At 50.4% G+C, this 15436-nt stretch overlaps 1 protein-coding gene and 1 long non-coding RNA gene across 2 annotated transcripts in view; one reads left to right on the plus strand and one right to left on the minus strand.

Moving 5' to 3' along the window:
• Fstl4 (follistatin like 4) overlaps nucleotides 1–15436 on the minus strand; it is a 435031-nt gene that overhangs the window by 121732 nt on the left and 297863 nt on the right. Inside the window, exons 5-6 of the mRNA XM_041664845.1 lie at nucleotides 6813–7006; nucleotides 2470–2593 (exon numbers count right to left, since the gene is read on the minus strand). Of these exons, the coding sequence (XP_041520779.1) occupies nucleotides 2470–2593; nucleotides 6813–7006 (318 nt within the window). The remainder of the gene's footprint in view (nucleotides 1–2469; nucleotides 2594–6812; nucleotides 7007–15436) is intronic.
• LOC121456569 lies at nucleotides 5827–13951 on the plus strand. Its single transcript, XR_005975648.1, has 3 exons — nucleotides 5827–5937; nucleotides 6488–6593; nucleotides 13937–13951. It is a non-coding gene; the product is annotated as an uncharacterized LOC121456569 (long non-coding RNA).

Genomic DNA, 15436 nt, shown 5'->3' on the forward strand with positions numbered 1-15436 from the left:
CATCTGAGTTCTGTGGGACTAGAGTTGACAAGGGAAGTGGCTGGAGAGACTAGTGATGAAGCAAGCACTGAGGTCAACAGGGACGGTCTCTTGTGATATCCAGGTCAACACTTAGCATGTGTTTCTCTAGATCATGATGATGATGATGATAACAACAACTCCTCTTTCCCTTTTGGGTAGCCTTTTTATGGTTGTGGATATCAGAGGTGTTAAGATCCCTACCACTGTAGAGTTATTCAACTGTATGTTGTCAAAGTGCCTGATCATTTAACAGTCAACTCCCTAAACGGTTTAAAAATCTCAAGATTTATTTTTGCTAATAAGTTCTTGATGCTCCAACAGGAACTTGTAGAAACATGACAAGCTTACAAGTCACTCACACTTTGTCATGAACTAGTATCAGAAGATACAGGCTTTACAAGTTGGCAAGGATGAGGATGCTAGAGACCAAACACAATCATTGTACATCAAACAAAGTCTTGGAGCAGTGATTGACTGGTAACCCTGGACACCAAAGAACCGGAAAGCTTTCTCTTTCCCCCACAGAACCACACTAGGAACGGGAAGTTCCTGCAGAGAAAAATCACTTGCTTTTCTCCTTTATGTCTTTCAAGTGTATCTTTTATTTGCCACAAAACCCTGTTTTGCCAACAAGATGGAAGAACTGCCTGTGGGGATAACCAGAGCTCAAGGAAGTGTCACTATACTGCAGAGACACTTTCTGTGAAGATGAAATTCCTAATGAGTGCTAGGAGGAAGGATTCTAAGTTCTGTGGTTTAGGATGTTCAGTGTCTTCAGGAGCTCATACTGCCTCCACAAGGCCAATACCTACCATCAGGTGCTGGGAGCTTGCAGGTCATGCCCACAAGCACATCACAGGGCTCACACACTATCTGCTATAAGTAGACTAGCGTACCCTTGAATATAAAGGGGTGTCCCCTCTTTAAGGCAAAGCATGTTCCTCTGTTCTCTTGCATGGGCTCAGTACACTAGCTGCCCTCCCCTCAGCGTGGGCCCTGTTGGACCTCTCTGAGGTTACTTTCATTGTCAGCAAGCCCTGCCCAGAGTTATCTTGATGGAATCTCTAAGCAGGTCATCTCCAGGTATGGCACACACCAGGGAACCCAAGGAGGAGCCACTCAGGGCACAGGAGTGAAAAAGAAAAGGAAAATACCAAGTGTTAACACTATGATTAGCAAGCTGACTTAGGAAATGGGAAGTTACACAGGGCTAAGATAGGTCTATCATCTGAGACTACAGACCTAACACTGTATGAATTACTGATGTCTGCTAAAATTGTCTTAACTAGAAACCTGTACATTTCAGTTTCTGTAAAACTTGCTTAGTTATGGGGAAAAAAATCTACTTTAGGGTAGGGTTAAAAAGATCACACTAAGATGGTCACAAGATTACGGCAACGCCTAACCCTATGAAATGTTTCTGACGCAGCCTGGCCTCTCAGAGCAATAGCAGAGGCTACAATAGCATGTTAACTAAATATTTTTTTTTCCTGAGAATTGCTCTCTGGGGGAGGTTGAAAGCCCCCACTCCTACTCCAACAGGAATACTTAATGTCTTTGATGTCTCTAGATATCCTGCTACTTCTCTTGAACATACAGACTTTCTTTATTGCCCTTGGGCAGTGACTGGGCCGAGCTTCTGCCTGGCCATGCCTCCAGCCCATCCCTCAGAGTTTCTGTCCAGGCAGCCTGGTTGCCTCCATGTTCAGTGCTGTAGTCCAGTTTCCCCAAGATCAAAACATTCCCTCCTTTAGGAAGGACGGAGGCTTATGACTCAGGAAGCAAATGAAAGAAGGCCAGGAAGCTCCTGAAACCCACAGAAATCACAGGACCCCTTCTCTCAAGTTACCAAAGACATGGAAATTACAGGCAGAGGAGATTCTCTGACCAGTTAAGTTGCCTTCAAGCCCTGCAGGAAAGCTGTTAACCTGCAAGCTGTTGCCCATGATTTAGTGGGCTTTTCAGGGATGCTACCACCTTTGAGTCACCCAGGCCCCTGGTGAGTAACTCCAATAACTCCTCTGGTTCACTAAGCTGGGCGTGGTTGGAGCTGATTCTGTGGTCTGTCACTGATGTCACATCTGAGGTGAATAAACATTTCTTCATGTCTCCCCAGGAAATCACATGATATACAGCCAAGAGGATTGTTGTTACAGATCTGCTGTGGTTACAGCCCCAGATCCCTCCATTGATGAAGATTGTATTTATTCAAAAGGTAGAGAGTTGGCAAGCTCTCTCCTTCCCACCCGTCTTATCTTGTCCCTTTCTTATATATCAGGCTTGCACAGAGCAATCTCAATTTCTTTCACATCTAAGCCAAATCCACCTGAAGACTGCTGAAGCCAAGCTCACATGCCCTGTGCACCTGCCGTCCAGGCTTCTGATGCCACATCACAACCAAGGCAATTAGTTCCCACTCCCACAGCCCTGTGCAGAGGTCTCACTTACGGAAGGCTGTGTAGAACTCTCCAAGGGTCAAGAAGCCATCGGTATTATAGTCATCAAAACGCAGGAGATCGCTTGGTGAGCATCCCTTCAGGGAACCATCCAGATCCTGCTCCTTTAGCACATACTGTGAGGTGAGAAGAGACAGAGCCAGAGTTATCAGTGAGCTCAGTATCACGGATGCTGCTGGAAAATGCCCAGGTCCGGTGGGGACTCAGGGAAGCCCAATAGGCCTTGGGATATGGGAACGGGTGAAGTCCCGAGTAAATGTGTGTTGTTGACATGGCCATGGCCACGGCCACATCAAGGACGCTGATGCCTCAGAACCATGGAACGTTACAGTCTTTTCTAGGTCAGGCTCAGGGACATAGCAGAGCCTGCCCTGGATCCATGTGCAGATGCTGACAGTGTGTACAGACAGCATGGACCACAGCTTCCTGTTCCTCCTGGATGATGGCAGACTGAACTGTTCCTCTACAGAAACCCCCATCCAGATTAGTGAAAGCCACTTCCTGGTTCAGCTGTGTGTAATGGACATCTCAATTCAGATGTATAAAACCAGCTGAGTTTCCTAGGCTGCTGGTGGTGCATCTCCACTCCCAATTCCAGTGTTCTGGGTGTCTGTATGACTGTCCTTTCTCCATTCCCCGATATCCCCCCAACTCCAAAGTCATGTAGGTTCCAGCACTGGGGACCATCCAGAGATCTCTGATCTTGTCCAATTTGAATCCTTCATTGTACAGATAAGGAAACTGAGGCCCGGAGAAGGAAGGTCTGTGGTCTCCATGACTGGCAGATAGAGCCAGGGGGATCTAAGCAAGGAAGAATGTTTGTGGCCACTTGTCTGTCCCTTGTGCTGTTAATGGGGGAAACAGACTAGAGAAGGGCTTGATCACAGGAAGTCAGTGAACAGCTGACCTCAGGGTGGGAGACCAGGCCACTATGGGTGATGGTTAATTTTCACTGTCAGCCTGACTGGGATTGGAATGATCTGGAAGACACCAGAGAGGTTTCGGTGAGGAGGGAAGACCCGCCCTAAACATGAAATGGGTACCCAGACTGAATAAGGGGTGGGGGAAGGAGTTGTAAAACCTGATGAACACTGGCACTCATCTTTCTGATTGATGATGCAGGGTGACAGCAGCCTCAGGCTCTTGTCACCGTATTTTCAGACCACGATAGACTGTATCCCCTCAAATTGTAAGCCAGAAGCCAACCCCTCCCCAAGCTACTTCTTGATAGGTATTATATCCCAGTGATGGGAAAAAGAACGTGCCGTATTTCATCATTGTATCCACCTCCCTCAACCACACACCAGCCCTCGCCGCATAGCACATGCCCAGAAAGCAGCTGGTGACCAGATCTGTTTCAGTTACACCAGGCAAAGGCGACTTTAAGGGAGATAGTGTTTTTATAGTTCTTGGGAACAGAATGCCATCAAGTCATGGAAGACATGGCAGTGGGAGGGATGGTATGGTGGCGAGCGGGATGCTGCCTGTCAGAGTACATCTCCACTCAGGAAACAGGGTGACTATGAGGTGGGGACCAGGCTATTAAGCCTCAAGACTGGCCCCCAGTGATGTATTTCCTCCAGCAAGGCTCTGTCTCCTAAAGGTTCCATAACCGTCCCAAACGCCATTACCAGCTAGAGACCGAGTGTTCAGACACATGAGCTTGTTAGAACATTTTATGTTTCCATATTCTTCTAGGGCCACAAATGTCACCCCTCAGTCAGGATCCTGATTTAGGATTGAAGTGGACTCTTGTGGATTCCTCTGTGGTTATGGTTTAACCCACGAGACACAGAAGCCCTGCCCCCATCACAGCCAGCCACACACTAAAGTTTGTGTGGGTAGAAATTCCACACACCCTCACTTGGCTGAACACTGAAAGCCACAGGCTGGGCAAGGGAGACTGTACAAAGGAAATCAAGAGAGAGGAAATGGTTTTATTTTGAGGAGGGTGGAGGTAGAGGCATTTTTTCTCTTTGTTTAACATTCCCAGCTTGGCCTGCTATATTAAAGGCAATTTAATGTGATAATGTTTAAAAAAATGACCCTTCACCCAGCAAGTGAGCGTGTTCGATAAAAAGGAGATCAACCATGACGCCTCAGATCAATCTTCCGAAGATGAAAATTTCCCTTTGTCTATTTCTACATTGGAAATTGATTAACTTTTCATAGGACCGAGGAGTTCTTCCCTCCGGCGCCTCTGACTCAGTGTCAAGGCAAGGCCCACATTAGCTGGGCTCTGCTTGGTGGATTTATGAGATGGACTTTAGATATATTAAAATTTAAAGAGAAAATCATAGTCCAATTACCATGCTTGTTAATGGCTTCAGATGCCTCTGGCCACATCTCTGCCAGGTTACAGCAATGAACCCAAGAAGGTCTGTTGGGAGCCACATGGGTCTGGGCACCAGGAGCTCTCAGCTGCCTAGGGCAGGCTGATGTCACATGCCCCATTCTTCCTGCCCAGCCTGTAGTATGAGGACTGACAGGTGGGGTGTGCTCCTACAGATAGCCATAACTGACAAGACCTCTGGGCTTTCCTGGAGTCATTCTTGTCATATGAGGGTTCCTGGCCCTGTTCCTGGGGGTCTCAGCTGGAGTTGGGGGCTGAATATTCCTGATAGAATAGTGATGTGCTTGCACGATACCACCACGGCCTTTGTGGGCTTCCTAGGATGCTTGGGTTTGTGTGGTGAGCTAGAATGGAGTCGCTGGTTACTTGGTTCCCTAGAGCCTCAGATTCCTCCTCTAAAAGTGTTTGTGAAGCGGGACAGTAGCCATTCTGGCCCTACAGGAGTGGATGCTGAAGGGTGAAGGGGGAACAAGGATGACGACAATGCTGGGAACATCCCATGTGCCAAGTACAATGCTAAACACGTCTCACATCTCACTGGCTTAGCACCATTAACTCTCGTGATGACCTCGCCAGGTTCACTGCTGAGGCATGGAGGCCTGGGAAGGAGGGGCCTCTGGAGACTCACTAGCTCATGAATGCTGGCAGCAGACCTTGACTGTAGGCTGCTTGGCTTTGAAGCTTGCATTCTTAGCTGCTGTCCCTCCATAGAGCAAGACAGCAGTGTTTATCCACCACGGGCAAAGGGCCTGCACAATGATCTGGCTACCAACTTGGTGGTGGTTGTTGAGCATGTGCGTGTCTGCATGTTTGCCTGTGAGCACTACAATGCACGTGCTCATGGGAAGCCTTCTTTGACTGCTCTCAATGCTACTGAGGCAGGTCCTCTCACTGAAGCCAGCGCTTACTCTGGGCTTCTGTCTTTGTTTCCTTCATACAGGGTTTACAGGGTGACGCCATACCTGCCTGGCCTTTACACGACTTCTGGGGATCTCAGCGCTGGTCAGATCCTCGCAGAACAGATGTCTTACCAACTGAGCCAACACCTCTGCCTCCAGGCTATCATTTTGCTGAGGTCCATCAGCAAAATGGACCTCAGCATCAAAAGTGAGAACTCAATCCTGTCACCTCTTCTCTGGGTGACCACTCTGTAGTTTCTGGAGCAGAGTGGTCTCCGTGGACCCCTCACTCGGGAAAACTGCACCCATTTCCTTGCTTATATTTACTTTGGCTGGACTAAGACAACACAGCCCTTCTGTCCCATGCCAGCCTTCCTGCTGCCAGAACTCTTCAGGCCTCTCACTGGCAGTGACAGTGGCCCCAGGGAGTGATTTGCTCTTTCTTGCTTCTTTTGTGATATAGGCACTAACCACCCAGGCACCCCCTTAAAGTTGCCTACAGTGATAGCTTCTAACCCACAGCCTTTGGAGCAGAGGCAAACCTTGGGGCAGGATCCATGGGCATTCTTAGGCTAGTGCCTGTGAGGGGTGGACACAGGACGTCCCATAAGCAAAACAGCTGCGGGGAGTGGGGTCATTGGTATTTGGACGCCAAAGTGCAGCGCTGTTACTGGGCAGAGGCCTCGGGGACCCCCAGGTTGAAGCATCAAAGATGCTCACCCTAACAAGTACTGCTTCCCTTTGACATTTCCCTGTAGAAAAGGACAGGCTCAAAGCATCAAGGACTGGCTTTCTGAGAAAAACACCAGCGGACAGCCCCTCTGAAGGAGGCTCTGCCTGCAAGCCGAGGAAGTGTCGAAACTGGTTGGTAAACCTAGGCTGAGGTGGCAGGTGGTGGGATTTTGTGTGTAAGACATTCTCAGAGGTGCTGACAACAAGCTGTGGATTCTAGGAAGGGTAGGAGGGGCCCCTGGCAATCCGTAACAGAGACAGTGACGAACCATTGTCTCCGCCAAGGAGTGTCTCCTCACCACATGCGCCATACAGGCTCTCTCCACAGTCCCTGCTGCATGCCAAACCCACCTGAGCCAGCTCCAAGCTGCTGAGGTGGCCACTGCCGTCTGTATCCAAGTCCTTAAATAGCGACTCCACCAAGAGGCGCTTCTGGGAGGCAAGGTTCTGCCTGTTGGTTCCTTGTTGGAGTGGCTGTCTGCGGCTCTGGAGTGCCAGGAGGACATTTTTGAGACGAGCATAGCCAGCCATGGTGCACATGTCTCCTGAAAGAGAAGGGGTTGTTACAACAAATGTACCCTGCAGTCTTGAGACAGTGCTCCGCCCATCAATACATTCATCCATCTCATTCCTCAGCAGCTGCTGGGCATTTCCAGTGTGCAGTGAACAGTGCCACTGTCACGGCGGGGGGGGGGGGGGGCTTGCCTGTCCATCTGCCCCCTTTAGCCACTGTCACGGAGGGGCCTTGCCTGTCCATCCGCCCCCTCCAGCTACTGTCACGGAAGGGCCTTGCCTGTCCATCCGCCCCCTCCAGCCACTGTCACGGAGGGGCCTTGCCTGTCCATCCGCCCCCTCCAGCCACTGTCACGGAGGGGGCTCATTTGTCCATCCTCCCCCTCCTCCAGCCACTGTCACATCACGGAGGGGGGGGCTTGCCTGTCCATCTGCCCACCCATCCAGCCTACTGATATCTAGTGAGTGCCTATATGAGTCAGGCAGAATGGGGAAATTCTTCCAGTGGAATCTGCAACTGTTGCCCCACAGTGCGAGGAAAACCAGCCCCCATTTCACTCTGTCACAGTTTGCCTTTTGTCTCAATCCTATCTTAAAGGCTGCTTTTGAATCCTTGGCCTCATAGATTAGGGCGTTTTAGTTGACAGGGCTAATAATCCCCGCTTAAGGTAATTAGGTACACTCCCAGAGCTGGGTTACTCGGAAACAAGCGTGTGTACACAAGTCCACGACCAAGAAACAAAAGGAAGCTTTAGGAGATTAAACCGGAGCGCCCAGCCCATTACTCTTAGGCCTTTTATCACGGGCGAGCTTGCTGAACACACAGCATTGCACGGGCGTGCTTTGGCAAATGAGGTCTGTGATGCGCTATGACATGACATAGTTTATCTTGCTGGTGACAGGGCCACCATACAGGGCACAGTCAGTAAATGGGGGCTGCAGGGATGCCACAGAGCAGTGATCCTCCAGCCCTGCTTCCTATTTCCCCTGGGGACAACAAACACTTCCTGAGCCTGGCCTTGTTGAGTCTGGGGGGTGCTGGTGTGGGCTCCCCACCCTCTATTCTAAGATCAGTGGGTGCTGGGTATGGACCATCTGGGGTTCGGGCCTCTTCCCATGAATTCTAACACCAGTTGAAGCTGCCAGGTTAACCTCTCAGGACCAGACAGTGAACAGGCTTGAGTTTGGGGACCACTGGGTTTGTGAGTCCCAGCTCTGCTGCTTCCAGGTTGTGTAACCTGGAGTAAAGGGCCTCAGTGATTTCATCTGAGAACTGGGATAGTAATGCACCCCACGTGGGGACATTATGAGGGTTAATTAACATAGTCACATGTAGCTTTACTTTGAGCCCTTGCTCAGTGATTGGCAGCTGCCCTCCCACTTTTAGTTGTGGTAACCATGATGGGGGGAGCACATGCGCACAGAAGCTCCTCAGTGGGAAAGGGGGGAGCAGCTGTTGCTCTCTCCTACCCTCCTTCTCTCATTGGAGAAGCCCTGGTGGCCGAAACACTTTTTCTTGCACTTGTTTGTGTTTCTAGATTTTCTTCCAATTTGGGGTTAATTGATTCTGGTCAGAAACAAATGCCTGTTACTATTTCCCTTGTGTGTTTATTTAGGAGAAAAAAAAATCAATTGCTGTGTTCAATATAATCAAATCTATTTGCTCCTGGGAGTCACCACGCTCACATGTTTTCTCTTGTGAGAGTCCCTGGCACCCATAGACATACCCCATTTTGAAACCTACATGGCTGTGGAGTATTGCACATGGCCTTCATGGCCTGGACTCATGACAAAGCCAATATGGCTGGATTTTACTTCTCAAAAAATTATTTTGGGTAAAGAGTAGGGTGGTCTCGCCTGAGTCTAGTCCATCAGGCCTTTCCAAAGACGGGGAGTGCTGGGCTGGCAAATGGAGCAGACATAAGGGGATGGAGACGTAGCTGCTTAGCTGTTGGGGTAAGAGCTGGCAGAAGGGTCCATGTAGAGGGTGTGCATACACTGGAGGGCTGTCAGGTTTCCCCGGGGACAGGCACCTGTACCACATGTTGGGAAAGCTGGTGTCTACAGTGACTGAAGTGGTGTCAATAGATTCCCTCGGACATGCTAGCCAGAGCCTGGCATCCCGAGAACCTGTGACAGCAGGGCCACCTGGAGGCTAGAGCAGGTAGGTAGGATGGGTAGTGAGGTCTTGGATTACTGGTCTCCCAACCTCCTCAGGGCTTCTTGGAGCTGCCTGCTGCCCTGGAACAAGGGTTTATTGCTAGACAACCTCCAGCATGGGCAGCTGGGGAGACCACAACGTGGAGCTGGGGGCTGTGGTAATATCTCAAGCTTTGCTTTCCTACCAAATCCTATAATTCTTCAGACGGGGAACACAACTTAATTTTTGGAGTGCTTGCCTCGCATGCAAGAAGCCTTGGGGTCAATTCTCAGCACTGCATAAAACCATGCCTGTTACCTTAGACTCCTGAGGTGGACGCAAGAGGATGAGAAGGCCATCCCCAGCTACATGGCAAGTTTGAGGCCAGCCTGGTTTATATGAGACCCCGTCTCAAATACAGTTTTTCTGAGGACCCAGAGGCTTCTGTTATGTGTCTAGAAGTCAAGCTGGGGGCCCAGCTGAATGTTGTGAGTCTCCAGGGTCATGTCCTATGCTGATCAGACCATATTGCTCCCAGCTGTGTAGCGGTTTGTATTGACATTCTGTGTGTGCATGCTAAGGCTTTAAGAATGTCTTAAGGAGTAGATCAGCTAAGGGGAGGGGGAGGGAAGGTGTGCAGGCCTGGACTTGTGGTGTGAGGACAGTGTGCGCTATGGAAGGAGGCAGAGGGAACAGCATGGTGTGCAGCACACATACAAAGCACCTGGAGACCAGTGGAGCTAGAGAAACACTCATAGGTCTGTGGACAACATCGGGGCGGGAGACGGTGGATGGTCCATCTCAGAAGGACAGAGAGGTCATAGGCTGTGTGGGAGCCAGGGCAGGGATCCAGACACAGAAACCCAATGTTTCTAACTCTTGTCCTTCCTCTCCTTTCCTGAGGATTGCCCTTGTCTGACTTCTGCAGTGCTGGGTATCGAACCCAGGGCCTTGCGAGCACTAGGCAAGTATTCTACGACTGTGTTACACTGTGGCCTCTGGCAGGGAGTCTTTGATCTCTCTTCATTCCCAGAGCAGCCATGTTTCAAAGGAGTAGCACAGAGAACTCTGCCTAAACTCCAATCATTAAGTCACTTGCCTTGAGTCACTGAACTAACTCTTCTAGTCCTGTGCCCTCACCCCACACATTGATCTGAGGACGCAGCAGAGAAAGCCATCCTCGTGTAGGGATTTATGTACCTACCAATGGAACCAATAACTTTAGAGTCTATGGTCTACCCTCTCCTCCTGGGGCCACTCTTGGTGCTTCTCCTACAAATATGCCCTCCTGGGGACTCTATGTCACCATTCCATGCTATCCTCAGGTTTCTGAATTCAGTCTCAAGGTGAGCTTTCCTCTCTGACACAGGCTTGACGCCTGGATGCCTGTCTTCCTAGGAGGGTTCCCTGAGTCCTAGGCTTAGTGTCCACTTCACGATGCTCACTTTAGACAGCAGTGACCCAGCTCCACGGGACATGGCGCTCGTTTGCATCTGACAGACCTGTCCACCTGAGGCTCCAAATCCTGTTTCCAGAATTCAGTTTACCATGCGTCAACCTAAGCTCCATTCCTGGAACCTGTGTGGAGGTGGACAGAGAAGTGACTCCGTGAAGTTGTCCCGACTTCCACGTGATAAAAGAACAATGTATCAGTTGAAGAGATAAGCAGATATCCACGTGGATGCACACATAAAATCAAGTCAGGAGTGGTAATCACACCACCCAGGGGTCAGATCACCACAGGTGTGAGGCCAGCCTGGGTTATACAGTTTCTGGCCAGCCAGGAAGAGAGAGTTGAGAGACCCTACTCAAAATGTAAAACAAACAGAAAAGAACCCAGAACAAGATGAATCATATAATCTATGTTCATTTAGTGTATGCAACTGATGTCAGCATGGTTGGTTGGAGGTTAAGCTAGCCTCTGCCTAGGGTTCCAGGAAGGGAGGGCACGTGACATCCTTGGAACAGAGCAGGGTCCAGTGTTTGTCTGAACTTCAACACTCTTGACTTGAAGGGGACGGTTGCTGAAAGGTGTATGGCATAGGCTTGAGTACGCACTACACACCCCTCTCTAGTCCATTTCCAAGGCTTCTTTGGGCCAGCCTGGGGCAAGAGAAATTCAGAGCATAAATGTTACAAGCTACTGAACTGGGCCTGTGTGACGCTTCAACTTCACTGCCAAATTGACAGAATTGTCACTTAGGAGAGACACTTCTGAGGACGTATGTGAGGGAGTTTCCAAAGAGGCGGAGCTCTGAATGGCACGTCCTGTGGGCTGGGGCTTAAATTAAAAGGAAAAAGAGGAAGCCAACTGAGGACCAGCATCCATGTCTCTCTGCAATGTGACTGGGACCACATATTCCTGTCCCCATGCCTTCCCCACCATGACAAGCTGCACCTTCAAACTGTGAGCCCAAATCAATCGGCCCTTAAGTCAATTTTGTCTGTCAATGAGAAAAGTAGCCAATACAACCAACACCAACATCTCTAATGAGCACTGCCTAGGGAGCCTGAGGACACCTAAGCTTGATGGGGTAGAGGGCCCTAGGCGCCTTAACATCTTATAGCATCATGACATAAGAGAAACCATGGAAGGACTTTGATAAGGAATGGGACCATCCTGAGGTATCCTTTTGGTGACACTGGCAGGTTGCCCCCAGTGAGGAGAGATGCCGCTCGTTCATTTTTGTCTCATTCACTGAGATAGCTGACAACTAACCCTATAATATAGTCCCAAGGAATGAGGAAGCCATCTTGGATTTCTCACCCCCTTCCTTTTCCCAGGGCCGTTTCTATTCTGGGACCTCTCTAAGCCTGACAAGCTGTCAGAAGGCACCCACGTCACTTCCTGGCTGGTCTAGGGTCCCACCCACAGCAGAGGTTGTCCAGTTTGTCCCAGGATCCTCTTGCATCTAGACCAGGCTTTCTTTGACAGATAGAATATTGATCAGTGTACTGAGGAGCCCGGAGTGTGTTCCTATTTTTCTGTCAGAACTTGGTAATGAACTGCATTTATCAAGCCCGTTCTCCATGAGAAAGGTCAGCTGCAGATCTGGCTAAGCTGTCCGACACCTCATTAATCTGGCTCCCTCAGTAACTGTCCCTCTTTGGAGATTCCAAAGTGTCCCCATTCTGGCTTTGCTCCCTCCATGTCGAGGGAGATGATCACAGCAGGAGCACAGACTTAGCTGCACTTAATATTTTGAGCAGAGGGAGCTAGGAAGCAGGAGTTGCCTCCAGAGCTAAGCGTCCACCAAAGGGACACCTGCTATTGCAAAACACAGGGATACAGGGGTGGAACTGGGGATATCCTGTCAGCCACGTGGCCTCTGGCAGACTGTGCCTCCAAAGGAATTGTCTCCATTCTTGGCTGTGGGTGGGGTTGGAGGACTCCAGAGGGTCAAGGGGAGGACAACATGGAGCAAAATGAGTGATACAGACGGGCATTGAGAAGCCCATGCTCTCAGAGTGCCTGCATGGAAATGGTGAGTGCGTGCGTGCGTGCGTGCGTGTGAATGTGTGCATGTGTGTCTTGCTGCTTCCTCCTTCCTCATTGAGGCTGTTTACCCCCAGGCCTTTAATGAGCCCTCTCCCGCCTCCTTCTCCACCACGTGTTTGCCCCACTTCCTCCTCCTCACCCTTCCATCAGTCCTTACCCGCTCTGCTAAGTAGCAGGCACTCGTAAGTTCCCTGCTGGCCTGGTTTGCAGCGTCAAGCCCAGCCCCTGGCCTGTCACCTGAACCTGGGGGTTAGGGCTTAAACAGCTGTTAACAATGCCACTACCTCCACAGAGAAGGGAGGCAGAGGGGCTTGGGTAGTATCACAATGCTGGGGGAGGGGTGGACACCTGAAGGTGATGGCACCGGTCCTCTATCATGCCTCTGAGTGCAATGTAGGTGCAGGGGGATAACTCCTGAGTGTGGGCACGTGGCTTTGCTCATGGACAGTCAAAGTTTCTTGGGATGGCCAGGGTCTATGGGTCTTACATCACCCAGTGGATGCTCCTAAGCCTGCACAGCTGGTCCTACAGGGTGAACTCCAGCATGGCCATCCTGGGAGTGGGGGCAGGGTGGCCAGTCACAGGGAGCATGAACACTAGGTTATATAGAAGGGTCTCTTCTGGTGGGCACAAGGTGGCTCCCTGAAAATGAACTGGGAGAGGAAGCAGAAAAAAATTTCTTCTCTCTTCTCTCCAGTGTGGCCAAGAGGAGAACGTTAAAGAAGGCCTGAGGGTGCATTCAGCTATGAATAGTGTTAGGAAACGCCCCTTCCCTTACTTGGACTCTGCCCAGTAAATGTGCAGAAAAGTAGTCCAGAGACCCTCTGGGCCTGGGCAGAGCACGGTACCCAGGCAGGACGTGAGGGTGCAGTGGCTTGGGAAACCCCAAGGTTGCTCTAAAGACCCCAGGCCTGAGGCTGGAGCTGGACACAGATGTCTGTCTTGAGGTCACTGGTCAGCCCTGGACTCAGGCAACCTCTACCACTGTCCTGCAGAGAGGACCAGGACTCGGACCGCCCAGTGTCATCTCTTGGTAGCTTTTCTCTCTGGGACCTGAGTGAGGAGCAGCTCATAAGCTGAAAGTGAATCGCCCTTCCGTAGATCTGAACACTTGGTTCCCAGTTGTCGACATTCTTTGGAAAGTTGTGGACCATTTAGGAGATGGTTCCTCAGAGGAGGAGGTGGGCCTTGGGGTTTATAGCCGACTTCCTGTCTACTCCCTGCTTCTGATTGGGGGATACTTGGTAACAGGACACCTTATGTTCTTGCTGAGATGGGCTGTGCCCTCAAACCGTGACCAAAATCAACTCTTTTCTCCCTCAGGTCACTTCCTGCCAGGTATTTCGTCACAGAAGGAGAAATGTAAGTAACATGGAGGGGAAGGGGAGAGGGAAGGGCTGGGTTAGGGACTATGGGCTCTGCTCAAGGAGCCACTGGGGGTTCATAGACCACTGCTTCAATACCCACACAGGGGCCACATGCACTGGAATACAGCTGCCTTTGGTCCTTCCAGGCTGTAACTAGAGTTTAGAGCCTTAGAACCACACCTGGCAACACCCCCAGAGGGCTTGAGGGACAGCACAGGACTCCATCCTTCTGTCTGCCCTTCGGTTTGCTCACAGGCAGTCTCCTCTCCCCTCCAAAATAGCTGTCCTGCCTCCCCCGTCCCCTGACTGTCACATTTTGCCCTGACAATTCTGTGTTTTTTACCACCAAAGCAGAAATTCTGTGTAATCGTCTGGCGCCCACATTCCCACCCAAGTGGTTGTGTTATCTATCCCAGCCTCGGTCGCCATGTGTCATTCTGAGGTCTATTTTGAAACCGCTAAGCTGTGCAAAGAGCAAGACGCATTTTGCTCCCAGATCTAATTCACGAGACACCGCGGCTGTGCTGGAATTTAGCTTAAGAGGAACAGATGTTTCACTTGATGTAAATTCATGCACATTAACAATCTTTCAGCTGCCATTTCTGGGAAAATTCAATTAACAATAAATGCCACAACCAATGGGCTTATCTTTTGGATACGTTTTCGCTAACGTGATACAGTTCCTCAGATGGTGTTGACGGAGCCACAGAATCCTAAGAATTCCAGAGAACGGTGAAACACACAAGACACAGGCCGCCTTACAGTCCCCAAACCTAACGAGACTGATGTTCCCAAAGTCATGCCACCTGGTGACCCAAAGCCGGGTCTTGGGGCTGCTAAGTGGACCAGTTACTATGACCTCTACTCCAGCATACAATGGAGTTGCCCATGCTTGTCCGTGGCCTCACCTGAAGCCACTTATATCTCCAGCCTCTTTTTATAATCTGTGCTCAGTCCTACTGCCTATGAAAGCGATTCAAGCTGACGCCCCTCTAGAGAGCCTGGAAGGGGCATCCAAAGGGATTAAGTGAGAAAGGGAATCCAGGCTACACCAGAGTCTAGGCACCTTGCCCTAGGGGATTGGGAAAGGGAGGAAGAAGAGGGAGAGAGGGAGAGAGAGACGGGGGGGGGGGGGGGGAGGAAGGGAGGGAGGGAAGGAGGGAGGGAGGGAGAGAGAGAAAGAGAGAACATGAAACATATCTTCTAATGTGCTAGCCTAGCCCTCCACCTAGGAGTAGGAACAGGAAAGCATGGCCACAGGATGAAGTTCGTCTTGTATCATGGATCTGCCAGCTGTCACAGTCATGACTAGATTTGTAGCTGAAAGGATTGGTTCTTGCAAAGGTCACCTGCTGGCATTTGGCCAGGCCATATCTTGGACCAGGTGTTTGGCAGGCTGGCATCCTGCCAGCCAGTGGTTGCTAAGGAGAACTAAATGGTTGAATGGTAGCATCTT

Source organism: Microtus oregoni, unplaced genomic scaffold (genome assembly GCF_018167655.1).
Source record: "Microtus oregoni isolate MIOR12 unplaced genomic scaffold, Mior012 000015F_ref0000493, whole genome shotgun sequence".
NCBI classification, from domain to species: Eukaryota; Metazoa; Chordata; class Mammalia; order Rodentia; family Cricetidae; genus Microtus; species Microtus oregoni.